This window comes from Lucilia sericata, unplaced genomic scaffold, assembly GCF_015586225.1.
Source record: "Lucilia sericata isolate MDLA Ls3-8-SP2 unplaced genomic scaffold, ASM1558622v1 Contig000014F_arrow, whole genome shotgun sequence".
Taxonomy (NCBI): Eukaryota; Metazoa; Arthropoda; class Insecta; order Diptera; family Calliphoridae; genus Lucilia; species Lucilia sericata.
This window is the reverse complement of record NW_023994053.1, coordinates 864,733-882,487: the sequence shown is the minus strand read 5'-3', so window position 1 is coordinate 882,487 and position 17,755 is coordinate 864,733. Positions and strand designations below refer to the sequence as shown.

The 17,755-nt window shown below is 32.8% G+C and overlaps 1 protein-coding gene and 1 long non-coding RNA gene across 7 annotated transcripts in view; one reads left to right on the top strand and one right to left on the bottom strand.

Moving 5' to 3' along the window:
- The window catches only part of LOC119604591 (suppressor protein SRP40), a 142,200-nt gene that overhangs the window by 83,952 nt on the left and 40,493 nt on the right, over nucleotides 1-17,755 (top strand). For 2 of the 6 annotated variants that reach the window (XR_005231531.1, XR_005231530.1), the window contains one exon: nucleotides 3,979-4,162. The exons of 2 other annotated variants lie outside the window; for them this stretch is intronic. Coding sequence is in view for 2 of the 4 variants with exons in the window: in XM_037957324.1 (XP_037813252.1) it covers nucleotides 4,121-4,198 (78 nt within the window). In the remaining 2 variants the exon portion in view is untranslated. Of the gene's footprint in view, nucleotides 1-3,978; nucleotides 4,199-17,755 lie in introns of those variants that run through there. 2 more of the 6 variants (XM_037957324.1, XM_037957333.1) reach the window with 1 other exon arrangement.
- LOC119604651 lies at nucleotides 10,914-11,694 on the bottom strand. Its single transcript, XR_005231532.1, has 3 exons — nucleotides 11,438-11,694; nucleotides 11,238-11,291; nucleotides 10,914-11,183 (listed from the first exon to the last, which is right to left on the bottom strand). It is a non-coding gene; the product is annotated as an uncharacterized LOC119604651 (long non-coding RNA).

Sequence of the window (17,755 nt, the reverse complement as noted above, 5' to 3'; positions counted from 1 at the left end):
GAATCTATCACTCTTTAATATGTTCAACACCGGCTTCGCTTACTAAAGATTTCCTAAATATACGGCCTAAGGCCGAACGCTCTTGGTACGCGGAGAGTGTACCAGGAAGCCGATGTCCAATATACCTCAAAAGAGAAAACCCATGCGCCCGGCCGAAGGCCGCCTATCAAACATATATTTTTTATTTCGTGTGATAAAAGTAATATAATGAAATATCTCCCCAAAAATATTTTTAAGCATATATTTCATATTTTAATTTTGAGGAATTATTTCATAATGAAATAACTCTCCATTTTAAATGTGAAACAATGCCCCAAAAAGCGAATTAAATCCCCAAATTTCGTTGTTTTTGCTTTCTGCACAAAATTTTTAGGGAGTTATTTCATGTCAAATCATTCCATGAAAATGCCGAGGATACATTTGATCATTACCAGTTTATAGTCCCGGCTGACTAGAGGAAAAAATAACGACTCATCTTTTGGCTCCATGGGCTAACTTAGCCAATTTCGCATACCCTGTTTTAAAGTATCTCAAGGAGAGAGAAAGAAATTGTTATCTACGACTTTATTATAACATATGGGTTCCGTGCCAAAAAAACTGATCATCTTTTGAGGCCAAAAACCAATCAATTCAATTTTGGATACCTTGTTCTGAAGTGAAGCGTATTTCAGAGGGAGCGTTTTCCATACAAAAAAATTGTAGGTTCACTGGGCAAGTTTTGCAATATAAGGCAGTTTAGGCAAACATTTTACAATTTAATTTAAACCAGTTTTTGACTGACATTTATGTTCTGCAATAAGTTTATAGGCACTTATTTATTATCATAAGTATTCCAAAAACGATTAGTATCGAAATCGATTATATTACCGAAAAATTCAACGTTTTTCAGTAATTCATATTCCAAGGGAAACAGTGTCCTAGTGAGTAGTACATTTATTTCATCGATTAGTTTGTCCAAACATTAAATAAAGGCCTTAACGTTTACATACAAATGTAAGTATTAATATCATTGGCGCTTTTTTAAGCGCCATTATCGACATACACTATGTAAGTAGTATATAGTTGGTCAACTAACAGTACAATCATCCGACCAACCTGTCATCTATGCTGCCAGTCGACCTTTTTCATATCGATCGAAAAAGTTCCTTTTTTGCCGCAATGCTTTTAGATACGCTTTTGAAGCAAAAAGCTCTACGTACAAATAATAAAAATCGACTGCCTGTTCTGTTCTATGAAACAGCCATGAAACATCATCATCGTCGTCGTCTAATAAACAAAAACACACACAGAAAAAATGAGGAAAATAACAACAAACTAAAATGGGGACGAAGTAAACTGCGCATCAATATAAAATTCAACATAAAAGAAAGAAAAAACAAAATAATTCTGTTTTCTGTTGTAAAATACATACAATACGAGTAGAAGCACAAACAAAACAGCAGACTGGCAACCAACTAAATAGTCAGCCAAACAGACCCCACGACTGTCATACGGGCGGACGGACGGACGGACTGTCAGTCAATGATTCAACCATTTGTTCATTCCTACATTATATTGGAATAGAGTAGAGAATTGCTTTGCTAATGCCACAATGTGTTGTTTTCTCGATTTCTACCCGTCAGCCATCATTGTTGCCGTCGTAGTCATCGTCGAACACTGCTGGTTTTTAAAATAAAATTTTAGTATGGAAAAATAAATGAGTGTAAGAAAATTCCCTTCTTCCACTTCTTCTTGTGCTGGCGTATTGTCGTTTACTTGCTTGTACATAAGTTGGTTGGATGGTTTGTTCGGTCGGCTCCATAAAATATGTGTTCTGTTCTGTATAGAATGGTATTTCCTCCTTAAAACATTCGAGCACAACAATAATAAAAATTGGGGGGAATATTAAAGTGTTCTACTCATTCGTATACTTTTATTTATTTTTCTTCTTCTTGTTGTTATTATTATTTTTCCCTGCTTCTTCTTATTCTGGTCTGTCTTGACATTTACGTTTAGTTAAGTTACGATATTTTATGTTAATCACAGTGTCCAAGAAAATGAAACAAATCAAAAATTTTGATAACTCAGTAGTCAAATTGCAAGGACTTTTCCGACATTCTAGTCTTCCAAAACTTCGTTTATAGCTTCTCACAAGTGAGTTCAGACAATATTAGCTTTAATAGTAGGGATTGTTCCTTGATTACTGTCAGATCTGGGTACCCCACACAAAAAAATACAAATTAATTAAATCGCAGTTCAAGACTCTGGAATCCAGATACGGCCATTTGACATCGTCAAGATGACTTTAGTGGTATGGATCGTTCCTAGGATTATTGTCAGCTCGGTTCTCCACAAAAAGTACAAAGTAATCAAAACGCAGTACCAGAGACTTCCAAATGAAATCGTCAAGACGACGATTAGCGAACTTAATGCAGAAAAGTTCGATTGTTTGAGGAGATGAGGTTATTCAAATTTGAAAACCAAGGAATTAAAGTTGCACTAAGACTTAATAATGGCGTGAACTCATTGTTTCTTCACGTAAAGTTTGAAAATCAGATAAAATTTAGCGCAGTTAAACATTTGTTTCTCAATGCTATCGAAGCTTATATCTTCATTTTCAGATCATAAAAAGTCCGCCACCATGGCTTTCTTTTGAAAAATTTTCCAAATTTCTTCAAGTTTAAAGCGCTTCATTTTAGTGTGATACTAACTCAAAAGGTTTTAGGATTGCGTTCTTCAAGAAATCTGTACTGGCAACAAATAGAGTTCATGACAACTTCTATAAATCAGTAGAATTTGAGATTATCGCAAACACGATTTATTCAAATCTTATGTAATGTTTAAACCCAACATTTCGTATTCATATTACAAAAATTTTCGGGAAAATTGGCCCAAAATTGTGTATATTTTCAGCTTGATAGATTTCTTTCCACCCACTGTGCTTACTTAAGTGAGTTTTCATTTTATTCTGATTACAAAAAATAAGAACAGAAAAAAGAATTAAAAAAGAAAAAATTGAACATTAATGCTCGTTTGTACATTGCTCTGTAAGTTGTTTGCTTGGCTGGCATGGCTGCTTGGTTGGCTTACTTGGTTGATGCGACCGACGTTCTATCTGTGAAACTGGGGTCGGCTGACGTACGTACGTAAATAGCAAATGAATGGATGGATAGATGGTTGCTTCGTTGGTTGGTTTGTTATTTAAGTTAGTTTGTTCGTTCCCTTAGTCGTTTATTTGTTCATACATTCAATGCTGAGTTTTGGTTACAGGGTTGCCCCAAAATTTGTAAATGTTGTCTTTTCGAAAATTAAGTAAATGTCTTTTCGAAAGTTAAGATAAAATAATGGTCATCATGGGTCCAAGGTTGTCATGGTATATTTGAAGTTTGTGCAATTCCTTAGTCTGTTTTTATCAACTTTTTTCATGTGACGAAGATCTAAATATCATAATCAGCTGATCTTTCCTATTTCACTGAAATGTCGGTACGTCAGATAAATAAATGAGATACAATTTGACGTTGTTATAAAGTTGACTAATTACAAGTGAATAATATTTCTTTATATTTAAAGAGAGAGAGAGATGCTGACTAACAACATTTATACTTTAAAGCTTCCAGTTTAATTTTATTATCAGTCATCCAAAGTTTTTAGAATTTTATTTTCATGCTAATAATGGGTAACCCTGATTGCTTGGTTGATACTACGTTATATTTTTCGTTCGCTCGATGTCGTTGCTTGTGTTGTAGCTTTACTCAATATAGAGCTGCTTTTATTACAATATTTTTGCTTTTTTTTTGCTGGCTTATGTTGTTTTCAGAGTTTTTATATCTTTGGTTGGTGATTTTTTTCCATACCCTACACCACAATATGGAACATAGCATGTATTATAAGTTGAAGCCAATAGTTAAGACTTTGTTGTTATAAAAATGCAACATACGAAATAATAATGAATATTACGAAATAATTGAGATCAAAATTTTCGATTTTGCTCCTTTTCAGCATGTCTCGTCTGAAAGGTATATCTCGTATATGAATCGGAAGAAGATACTATCGATCAACGAATATATAAATGCCGATTCTTTTATCGTAAATCGTTTGAGTGGTACCTTTATCTAGAGAAAGCAAGTGTAAATCGAAAACCATGTTTTGCTGTCTTAAAATAATAGTAATGCGAGAGGAAAACGTTAGAGAGGGCTTAGGAACTAATCTTTTGAATAAAGTAAGTATTGCATATTATTCAAAACTTAATTGTTTACAATTTATATTCTTTAAACTGAATAAACTTTCGGTCAACGAATATACATATATGTACACAAATGCCGATTCCTTTATTATAAAATGGTAGTTCTCAATATTTTCTTAATAACAGGATGGATAGCCTCTATTTTTTACATAGTCAGATAAATTTGTTAAATCGCATGATAGCCCAATAATTTCGGAAATTATGCGATCGGGAAATTTTGTTTGCGATTATGTTTTTGTTTTTTGTACAGAGTCGACCAAATTCTTAATAGTGGTCTCAGAAGTAAGATTATGAAATTACGTGAGCATGAATTTTACGAATGTTGCGTTTACAGATCCACCATTTTCACAATAAATGTTTAATATTTATATGTGATTTTCGAGACATGTTGAATCCATTGTCATTCATAGTCCACAAGTAAAATTTCAAAACATTCCAATATGTCCCTGTTAGACAAAGAAGACAAAACTCTCATTATTTCAGACAATCCCCGGACATCTTGGTGCGAGAATATATCTTCTAATTTGCATAATGATTTCAAAAACAACTGACTAATATAAAATACTACGATTATTTCGCACATTTTGATATCACTCGGGATACAGTACAGGAATCCTTTATCATTAGCAGCAAAATAGCAATCCTTGAAGAATGTTAATAATGTCTTTTGTGCAGATCCTAAACTTAATTTTCGAAATAGATCAGAAATATAGAGTGTATTCTTCTCGTAGGCCTTGAAAATCCATTATCAGCTGTGTACATAAGTATGTGTAGAGTAGAGGTTTTGTTATCGGTCTTGATCGACTTTTTGTTTGCTTTGTTTTTAGTTGTTGCTGTTGTGGTGGGTATTTGTAGATTCTCTGTTATATTCAGTTCACTTCAGTTTGGCTCAGTTCGTTCGTTTCCATTTTCTACGTACATATGTAGGTTTGTTTTTTTATTTTATTTTTTTAATGTACAGATGTATAAATGTCTGTCTATCTTTATGTGCTGTATGTATATTTGGATTTATAAATGTACATGTGTGTGTATAAATATAGTTTTTTGTGCTTCAACTTGTGTGCCCGTATCGTACCGTTGCCCTCCCTTATCCAGTCCTGGTACAGTGTGTATGGACGGATGGATGGTTGGTTCGTTGTTTGAGTGCTGGCTGTGCTTGTTTGTATTTCGTAGTTTCTTTCGACGACGTTGGCTGGTAGTAATTTTGTGTTTATTTCAGTCTTTCTTTTATTTTCTATAATGTATGTATGCCTGAATGTGAGTAGCTGTGTGTATTACTGACTGACTGTGTGTATATTTGTACATTTTTTCCATTTGTATTATTTTGTGCTCGTTTAGCTGTCGTTGTTTTTGTTTTTGGTGCTTTTTTATTTTATATATTTTTTTGTTTTCTGTTCGAGTTAAGGTTTCGAAATATAAATTCACTTTAATATGAATACTCAGTAGAGTTTTGTAGTTTTTTTCAAGTCTTTAATATTGAAAATGAATATTCGTGAAAGTTTAGAGGAAAGACACAAATTTTATGTTATGAGAAGAACTTTTGTAGGAGAAATTATAGGGAAAGAAAGAATTTATTAAGCGATCGTCGTTATGTATATATGTTTCTCAAGAGTTTTTGTTTCGGCAAAAAAGTGGTTGACAAGCCAAACAGAACGATACAAAATAAATCTTGGCATATTTTAAATTAAAAACCGTTATAACATCTTTGGCCTGCTTACAAATATATTATAGAATTTAGGGAAATTAAATGTTAACGCACAATAAGTGCACAAAATAACTTCATTATGATTATGAATGTCAATTGTAAGGTCGATTTCGTTTGATGCATTTAGTACCTATAAGATATACATAACTCAAATTCTTGGAATTCTGTTGTAATTAATAGAGAATGATAGTCATGATATCAAGTTTCAAAGTGTTATAAAATCTAATTTCGATTGTTAAAATGTTCGATATTTTTATTATTTAACATTTGTTGGTAAATGTTCTTAAAAATGATTTTTTTATTGCAAAATTATTACTATTTTCTATTAAAAAAATTGTTGCTAATCAGCTTATCACATGGATTAAGGCCTGGCTCGAAATATTCGATATGCTTTAAGAGCTTAAAAAGTTGTGTTAATAAGTTGAGTATGTAATAACTGTAGTTTTTTGTAGAAAAGCTCCTTAATTTCACATTGGAAGGGGAAAAAAGCGGGGGGCGGCGGGGGGACACAAGGGGCGCGGGGGGGGGGGGGGAAGGGACAGGCACAGGACGGGGGGGAGGGGGAGCGGGAAAAAGGGGGGGGGAAAAGGGGGGGGGGACACGGAGGGGAGACACAAAGCGAGAGAGCGAGCGAGCGAGCGAGCGAGCGAGCGAGCGAGCGAGCGAGCGAGCGAGCGAGGGAGCGAGCGAGCGAGCGAGCGAGCGAGCGAGCGAGCGAGCGAGCGAGCGAGCGAGCGACGAGCGAGCGAGAGAGAGCGAGCGAGAGCGAGGAGCGAGCGAGCGAGCGAGAGCGAGCGAGCGAGCGAGCGAGCGAGCGAGAGAGCGAGCGAGCGAGCGAGCGAGCGAGCGAGCGAGGAGCGAGCGAGCGAGCGAGCGAGCGAGCGAGCGAGCGAGCGAGCGAGCGAGCGAGCGAGCGAGCGAGAGAGCGAGCGAGCGAGCGAGCGAGCGAGCGAGCGAGCGAGCGAGCGAGCGAGCGAGCGAGAGCGAGCGAGCGAGCGAGCGAGCGAGCGAGCGAGCGAGCGAGCGAGCGAGCGAGCGAGCGAGCGAGCGAGCGAGCGAGCGAGCGAGCGAGCGAGCGAGCGAGCGAGCGAGCGAGCGAGCGAGCGAGCGAGAGCGAGCGAGCGAGCGAGCGAGCGAGCGAGGGGCGAGCGAGCGAGCGAGCGAGCGAGCGAGCGAGCGAGCGAGCGAGCGAGCGAGCGAGCGAGCGGCAGCGAGCGAGCGAGCGAGCGAGCGAGCGAGCGAGCGCGAGCGAGCGAGCGAGCGAGCGAGAGAGCGAGAGAGCGAGCGAGCGAGCGAGCGAGAGCGAGCGAGCGAGCGAGCGAGCGAGCGAGCGAGCGAGCGAGCGAGCGAGCGAGCGAGCGAGCGAGCCAGCCAGCGAGCGAGCGAGCGAGCGAGCGAGCGAGCGAGCGAGCGAGCGAGCGAGCGAGGAGCGAGCGAGCGAGCGAGCGAGCGAGCGAGCGAGCGAGCGAGCGCGCGAGCGAGCGAGAGAGCGAGCGAGCGAGCGAGCGAGCGAGGAGCGAGCGAGCGAGCGAGCGAGCGAGCGAGCGAGCGAGCGAGAGAGCGAGCGAGCGAGAGAGCGAGCGAGCTAGCTAGCGAGCGATCTAGCGATCTAGCTAGCGAGCGATCGAGCAGCATATCTAGCTATCTATCTATCTATCTATCACGATCTAGCTATCCACCGATCGATCATCTATCTATCTATCATCTATCTATCTATCTATCTATCTATCTATCTATCTATCTATCTATCTATATCTATCTATCTATCTATCTATCGATAGGTACATACATTCATTCATTTGTGATGTCTAATTTATTGCAAACGAAACCAATTCAGGTTTTTCAATATCAACTTTTCATTAAGTGATGTCGACATTACTTCAGGAAACCGTTCTATGGAATATTGGTGTGAATCCAAAGTACTTTCAGTTTTCAACAAATGATCACCAATTTTTCGAAAATAAAATAAAGTTTTCTAAATATTTTAAAACTAACAAAACTACATTAATTTCAAACAAAAATTGCTGAAAATCGAATTCCAGAACATATTTAACTAAGCTTCTCTAGAATCAGTTCCGTCCCAGCAGTTTGACAAAGACATTTCAAAATGACAGTTAGGTCCATTAACAATAACCACCTGTTTTGCGTTAATCTTGCTTTTGTCACGAATATACTCTTTGTAAAAGAGAGTGACGACAATCGTGGTATTACTGTAGCTTTTTATAAGCGAAAGCTAACATAATTTCAAAAAAACTTAAGCGACAAAGGTTTGGGACTGCCCCCCGAACCGCTGGTAATCAATAAATAAAATAAACTCTTTTTAATAAAATAAATTTGGTTAGAGAAATCGTTGGTTCGGTACATTTGTTTTGATGCAATTCATCAGATAAAAAAAAATATCGATCGAAACCGTTATCTTCGAAACTGATTCTGTGGAATCATTTTGGATTCGACATTCATTCAATGGAATGGTTAAATAAGGTATAATTACGATGAAAAAGTTTTTTAAATGATTTTCACTAATGCCAATGTTATTTGGTGTGCTGATTCCGAATATGGAAATAAAAAAGTCATATGTATTACCTACCATTTTTTCACATTTTCAGCTTTTAGTCCTTCTGATTGTATATAAATGTAAAATTCTGTTATTTTACAGAAGTTGCGAATAGTGGCGGTCTCTGCCTCTAGACTTATACTTTAAGTTATAAAAATGTATGTATGTATGCAATTATCGTTCCAATATGATATAAAACACAAAAATCGGCTAAAAATTAATTGTAAAAGTTATTACAAATTCCTCCGATCATTAAGTGTCATAAAACAATTAAATAAAAAATATTTAAAAAAAATTAACAAATTTTGGGAAATATTCTAGTAAAACCATGTCATTACATTAAATATAATCGTATTAACTTAAATATGAATTTTTATCCTAATTGGATAGCATAAACGGTATTCGGGGTATAGTCATAAATGGGAAACCCTTCAGACGGTAGTTTCAAAACTCCAGTTTCAAACTTTTAGCAATTTTGTTAAGCAAATTTTAAAATTTTGAGAAAATCTATGGACAATAAATAAGGGCATAAAATAGTAAAGAAATTAGGTCGATATCTCTCACATATTAGCCGTTACTGCGACTTGAACTTTGAGGATTTCGGAGAAAACTATTTTTTGTTAAAATTTCTGAAATTACTGTTTTGCGTTTTATATAAAATCAAAATATATGATTCAAGATAATAGGAAACTTTTATCTGAAGTTTTAGTAAAATCGAATAATGTTAACCCATAAACTGTGAAGGTTAAACTCAAGCTATTAAATATTGGGAAATTTTCCTATAACCGTAATGAAATATTATTTCGTTTTGCGCGAAAATGGTGGGTGATAGAACAAACAGATATGAGATTCGGTTTCAGCACCTAAAAATACATTAATAATGGTCGAATTGGTTTCAAGAGCTTTTACCAAAGTATATTAATAAAGTAGCGACATCTCTTGTTGTACAACAACCACATGTATTTTGTTTTTGGAATAATTTAAGATTGTGTCAAAATAAAATTTCCTTGAACAACAATGTGAACAAAACATAAATAAAAAATATTACTTTTAAGTTAAAAATATTAACGATTTAATTATATTATTATATATTATACGATTTATTACACTTTTAAGCTACTTTAAAACCACTTTTAATTCACTTTTTCAACTTTTCACAAATTTTAACAAATAGCAAAACACAATTTAAAAATGGCGACGTAAACAATGTTAACAATTTTCAAAACAAACTTTGACAATTTGCTTCATTTATCTAGTTTAAAAAAAATAGTCAGCTGTTCAAGTGATGCTACTTTATTAATTTACTTTGGCTTTTACTATTTTTCATTTCGTTGGCCTGTGTTATTTTAAATATCTAGGTCCCTTTAATTCCATCTCCGGTTATCGTTTAAACTGTAGATATTCTGCCGGTTAAAATATTTTTTGTATGAAAATTGTCAATTTAACCTTTCGATAAAATATAACCAGACATTGGGGGTAAGTAATTAATACTATACTCTAATATCTAACCTGTAAACTAATCGATTGCCTATTATCTATGGTCTAGACTATAAACTAGTCCATTTAGTCCATATAGGGAAAAATAGACAGCCTAATCCATTCTCTAATGTATGGGTTATGTGAACTGTTAATTCTGGAAGTGAAAATTAGTCCACTTTTTATAAAAATATGTTAAGGATGGATTTATCTAGTATTTGTTGGGGTCATATAATATTCAGGATAATATATTTAAATATCTTAACATTTTATATTCAAGATTTATTGACAGGTTTACCGACTAATGGAAACATTTTTTTAAATTTATTTAGTATTTTGGAGTCAAGAAGTTAAATTTTTAATGCTTTTTTGTCAATTCCATTTGTCATCAATGACGTGTAAGACTTAGTATCCAGTTTTGAAGGATATGTAACAAATTTTACTTAGTATGTAAAACCTCAAGAAGGGAATACATACTTTTACAAAAAATAAAACTGGTTTTCCGTAAGAGAGAATAGGGTCAATTTGCTTCGCCTATAGAATTTGCAGAAGATGGCTTGGCTCATTTGAGTACCAAGCCAAGGACATGTAAATACTTATGCAATTTTAATCATTATTGATAAATATTATCATACTAGAGATGCGGTATTTATCAGAGTAAGAAAATATTGAATTCCTGAATACAATTTTATTTATTAGTTCCCTCTCGAGAATGGGAGAGAAGGGACAATAATTTGAATGCAGTTTTAACTTTGAAAAACTTACATATTTCGGTATCGGTATGGGTATCAATATTAGTATTGAATTTTAAGCGATATTTAATCGGTGTCTGTACAAATAACGCTATTTACTGCCAACCTTGATATTAGTTCTCTAGGCCAATATTGACAACATTCCAAAAACATTCATATTAGTATTGGTCCATTATTTGCCATATTTACAGATACTGCAATAAACATTAGCGTAATAAATATTTTATTATACTACTTATTTTGTGTATTTTCAGTTAATTTGATATTTTTTAAATATTTTCAATAAATTAACTGTAGATTTACTTTGTAATCTTATCGAATTCGTTATATCCACCTTCAGTTTCTGTTAGAATTGTATGGCCAATAGTTTCTATTTAAATTCAATAAGTAAAGCAATAACAACTCTCATTTTAAGGAAAAAGAATTTGACTGCAGTCGTCTTGAGCTCTTTATATACGAGAATCTTACTATATTCTGAAATAAAACATATAATTACTATTAATGTATTGTTCAAATTGTTTGCTTTACCTGATCTACATAAAATAAACATGTTCAAGAAAACGCCAATTTACACTTTTCTATCTGAAAATAAGTAGTTAGCCAGAAGTAAATCTCATTTTTTTATTTTAATAATGAAAGAATACTTCCCTTAATTGACTGGACATTAAAAAAAAAATAATCTTCGCAACTACTAACTACAAGATTTCAATTAAATTGTTTATCTATACCTTTCATGTGGCTACTATTTTTGCAGTACAGTTGTTTGTTCAATTGCATCTAAAAGTTCCACTAAAAACCCACGTCAATGAATTGTTTATTTCCATCAATCCCTGCATCATTTATCCACAATAGACACTAATAATGTTAACTTGTATAAACAAATTTAATATGTTCCATTATTTTTCAAGAAATAACAAAATATTTTTGCTAAATTGTATTTAGAATCATAGTTTTCTTTTCACAAACTCTGTACAAATGTTTCACAATGAAATGAAACGTAAATAAAACAAAAAAGTAAATACCTATTTCAAGTTGTTGTGCCAGCAGAGGAATGAATGAAAATGAAAGACATTACTGTATGGCAATGCTGTAGCACGAGTATTCACAATGGTATGTTAATAACCTCTGTATGGCAACATCCCGTTTTTTGGACATGTTACCATGTCAAAAATATAAAATCCGTTAATTTTTAAAATAATTCAGTATAAATGAATAATGGCGTCTCATTTTAAAAAATAATAAGATTTTATACATATACATATGTATGTATTTATATGTATCATACTTTTACACCTTTCCAAAAATTGATTTTTTTTTATCAAAAAGTCCATGAAACCTAAAACCCTTATAATAACTAAGAAAAAAACTGGGGTTTTAAAGAAAATAAGCTTAATCAGTGATCACTTTTACTTCTTCCAAAAATCGATTATTTTGCATGGAAAAATCCATGGCAACTAAAAACCTTATTAACTCAGTAAATAATGTTTTTTTTTTTTTTTTTTTTTTTTTTTAAGAAAATAAGTTTAATCTGTGATCACTTTTGCTTTTTCCCAAAAACGGAATTTTTTGTATGAAAACCTTAATAACTTAGTAAATAATGGGGTTTTTAAGAAAATAAGCTTAATCAGTGATCACTTTTACTTCTTCTCAAAATCCGACTTTTTTACATGGAAAAGTCCATGAAAACTAAAAACCTTAATAACTCAGTAAATACCGGGTTTTTAAAGAAAATAAGCTTAATCTGTGATCACTTTTACACCTTCCGAAAAACCCGACTTGTTTGCATGAGAAGTCCACGAAAACTTAAAACCTAAATAACTCAGCAAATAATGGATTTTTTAAGAAAATAAGCTTCATATGTGATCATTTTTATTCCTTCCCAAAAACCGACTTTTTTGCATGGAAAAGTCCATGAAAACTAAAAACCTTAATAACTCAGTAAATTCTGGGTTTTTAAAGAAAATAAGCTTAATCTGTGATCACTCTTACTCCTTCCCAAAAACCGACTTTTTTTGTATGAAAAGTCCATGAAAACTAAAAACCCTAATAACTCAGTAAATACTGGGTTTTTAAAGAAAATAAGCTTAATCTGTGATCACTCTTACTCCTTCCCAAAAACCGACTTTTTTTGTATGAAAAGTCCATGAAAACTAAAAACCCTAATAACTCAGTAAATACTGGGTTTTTAAAGAAAATAAGCTTAATCTGTGATCACTCTTACTCCTTCCCAAAAACCGACTTTTTTGTATGAAAAGTCCATGAAAACTTAAAACCCTAATAACTCAGTAAATACTGGGTTTTTAAAGAAAATAAGCTTAATCTGTGATAACTTCGAAAAACCGACTTTTTTTGTATGAAAAGTCCATGAAAACTAAAAACCCTAATAACTCAGTAAATACTGGGTTCTTTAAGAAAATAAACTTAATCTGTGATCATTTTTACTCCTTCCCAAAAACCGACTCTTTTGCATGGAAAAGTTCATGAAAACTAAAAACCTTAATAACTCAGTAAATACTGGTTTTTTTAAGAAAATAGGCTTAATCTGTGATCACTTTTACTCCCTTCCGAAAATCGACTTTTTGGTATGAAAAGTCCATTAAACTAAAAACCTTAATAACTCAGTAAATACTGTGTTTTTGAAGAAAATAAACTTAATCTGTGACCACTTTTACTCCCTCCCGAAAATCGACTTTTTTGCATGAAAAAGTCTATGAAAATTAAAAACCTTAATAACTCAGTTAATAATGGATGAAGAAAATAAGTTTAATATGTGATCACTTTTACTCCTTCCGAAAAAAAACCGACTTTTTTGAATGGAGAAGTCTATGAAAACTAAAAAACTTTATAACTCAGTTAACAATGGGTTTTGCAAGAAAATAAGCTTAATCTGTGTTCACGTTTACTCCTTCCCAAAAATCGATTTTTTTGTATAGAAATGTCCATGAGAACTAAGAACCTTAACTACTCAGTAAATGAAAAAATTATTTTTTATTAAATTTAAGTAGTTTTAGTTTTGTAATTTTTAGTGGAACAGGTTTTTTTGTTTGTTGGGTTTATAAGTTTTGGATAAATAAGAACGAACATTGGTTTAGTTGCAATAACAGACCAGTGACCGTGTTTATTTCACAATGTCGTATGTATGTGTGTTTGTTAGTGTATGGTGTTGTGCATTTAAAATGTGCACAATGCAATGTCTCACGTTGCAAAATAATAAATTCAAAAAAAAAAAAAAAAAAAAAAAAATAAATAAATAAAAAATAATAAAAACCAAAGACCAATGAACTTTAAATTGGCTGATGGGTGGTGGTTTTATTTCTTATACTATCGTATTTTTAAATATATAATGTTTTTTCTTATTTGCGGTATTTCGATGGGAGTACAAAAAATCCACACAAAATTCCATGTGCCGAAAACTTTATGATCGATTAACATTTTTTATAACAATTTTTGTTTTCTACTTAAACACATGTTTGAAAATGCACCTGTGAGCATTTAATTTCAATTAACATTTCAACTATTTTGTAAACAAATACAACAAATTTACTTTGTTATTTTTAATATAAATATTAGAACCCACAATTCAAGTAATTACTTATCGAAATTTTATTTCATTGTAGGCTTAGTCATGTCGAACTTAAAGTGATCACGTTTAAAAGATTTAAACTAAATTCACGTTTTATTTAACACCGGAAATATTACACAAACTGCAACTTCATTATACCCTACACCACTATAGTGGGGAGGGTATTATACGTTTGTGCTGATGTTTGTAACACACAAAAATATTGGTCCTACACCCACCTTTAAGTATACCGATCGACTCAGAATCACATTTTGAGTCGATTAAGACATGTCCGTCCGTCTGTCCGGCTGGCTGTCCATGTAAACCTTGTGCGCAAGGTACAGGCCGCAATTTTCGAGATAATTTGATGAAATTTGGACCAAGCATGTTTTTTGGCACAAGGACGAAGCCTATTGAAAATGGTTGAAATCGGTCCATTATTTCACCTAGCCCCCATACAACCGTACCTCCCGATTTGGGCTTTTTATGCCATAATTACGTCAAATATACTATTATCTCCTTAAAAATTGGCACAAATAAGTTTCATATAAGTATAAATGACACTGCAGATTTTCGTAATGATCGGCCCTTATTTGACCCTAGCCCCCATACAAACCCCCCTTCAAAAAATGTCTTAAACGTCTAAAATTGACTTGTAACCATTTGTATCGCAATGAAATATAATTAAAAATATATCCTTTTCCCAAATTTAATGAGGATCGGCCCATGTTTGACCTATACTCCTATATAAAGCCTCATTTAGAAAATTTGTTTTTTATCAATAAATTACTTAAATACTTTGGAATTAACGCAAAATTCAACATAAAAGTTTCTTTGTGAAAAATAAAAATTTTTAAAATATACTCATGGTGTAGGGTATTATATGGTCGGCCATGCCCGACTATACTTTCCTACTTGTTTATTAGATATTATTAAATAAAACTAGTTAACAATTATTTTTTTGCAATCAATCAAGATCAAAGATGTTTCCTTTGGAACGATAAATAAACTTCTTCAACAGGAAATATTTGTTTAAAATTCCAGCCACAATATTCCCTCTATTTTTGTTTCAACGGACATACATACATAGGATAACCGTCTTGCAGTTTTATTATAACCCATTTTTTAAAAAAGAAAATCAAAATTAAAATTGCTGAAATAAATTTTTAGAATACTATAGAGATAAAAATCTACCAGCGGCATCACTTTTTTATGTCCCTCGACGTAAATGCAAATAGTTTAAATTGAAATTTTTTTATTGACTTTCAGCGAAATTGTAATAAAAATTATAGACTATTTAATTAAAACTATAATATGTATTTGTCTATTAGTTGTTTAAACAAAGAAAAACTTTTTGAGTCGAATACTTAATATAAATAGCAAATATAATGCAATCTCGATTATTGCAAAATAATACTAAAACCAGAGTCTAGATGGCATTAACAACTGCTATCGGTTCCGGATGCTGACTAATTGTGAGACAATTATCACTTTCTGTAAAATTTCTTAAATATAAAGTAAAAATAAAAAAGTTGGAAATGTTTATTTCAAATCTTAAAACAATAAATGTATGTATGTTGGAATGCTATTATCAATTAATTTATGTTTGAAATTAGTATTTTATTTAAAATGCATAAATTTGCATTTTACGAGGACAAACTGTAACTACTAGCTAGTATTTCGATTTCACAATAATACTATGTCATACTTTTAATCTTAATTTTGCAAGTGTAACTAAATATACATAGATATGTATGTATGTACATATGTATGTCGTTTAACAGTAAATAAATATGTACGTAAATATTTAGACGTACATACAGATATTTACATATTAGGCATGTTAACACGTTGTACATATTTAAGTATTTTACAAAATGTACGGTTTTGTCACCATGTGCACCGTTAATTATAAATAGATTCTAGTCTGAAAATAAAAAAATGTGGTTGATACTTAGCGTTTTTAGAAAAAAAGAACGTATTATTTTTTGGAACATAAAGAAAAAAGAACAAATATAATTTGGTAGGACTTTACTGGGGAGGAGACCTAGCGACGCGAATCTACGAGCGATCTATCATGGACTATCCACTACGAGCTAATCGAGAGAGCTATCGATCAATCGATCTAGCTATCTATCGAGCTAGCTACAGCTATCAGCGAGAGCTTCTATCTATCTATCTATCTATCTATCTATCTATCTATCTATCTATCTATCTATCTCTCTATCTATCTATCTATCTATCTATCTATCTAATCTATCTACTATCTTATCTATCTATCTATCTATCTATCTATCTATCTATCTATCTATCTATCTATCTATCTATCTATCTATCTATCTATCTATCTATCTATCTATCTCTATCTATCTATCTATCTATCTATCTATCTATCTATCTATCTATCTATCTATCTATCTATCTATCTATCTATCTATCTATCTATCTATCTATCTATCTATCTATCTATCTATCTATCTATCTATCTATCTATCTATCTATCTATCTATCTATCTATCTATCCTATCTATCTATCTATCTATCTATCTATCTATCTATCTATCTATCTATCTATCTATCTATCTATCTATCTATCTATCTATCTATCTATCTATCTCTATCTATCTATCTATCTATCTATATCTATCTATCTATCTCTATCTATCTATCTATCTATCTATCTATCTATCTATCTATCTATCTATCTATCTATCTATCTATCTATCTATCTATCTATCTATCTATCTATCTATCTATCTATCTATCTATCTATCTATCTATCTATCTATCTATCTATCTATCTATCTATCTATCTATCTATCTATCTATCTATCTATCTATCTATCTATCTATCTATCTATCTATCTATCTATCTATCTATCTATCTATCTATCTATCTATCTATCTATCTATCTATCTATCTATCTATCTATCTATCTATCTATCTATCTATCTATCTATCTATCTATCTATCTATCTATCTATCTATCTATCTATCTATCTAATCTATCTATCTATCTATCTATCTATCTATCTATCTATCTATCTATCTATCTATCTATCTATCTATCTATCTATCTATCTATCTATCTATCTATCTATCTATCTATCTATCTATCTCTCTATCTATCTATCTATCTATCTATCTATCTATCTATCTATCTATCTATCTATCATATATCTTATCTATCTATCTATCTATCTATCTATCTATCTATTCTATCTATCTATCTATCATCTATCTAGTCTATCTATCTATCTATCTATCTATCTATCTATCTCATACTGTTATTCCCACTTACTCAATTCCTGTTTCACATCTTTATCTATAGTCTGTTGGCAGTACTGTAATTCCTTTGTTTTGTTATTTTAGCGTACTGCAAAATTACAAACAACACCACCACAATCTATTTACAACGAACGTCCAAAGTGTCGGATTGTTGTTTAGCGTAATAGTCACGTGTGTGAACTTGTGCCACAAAAT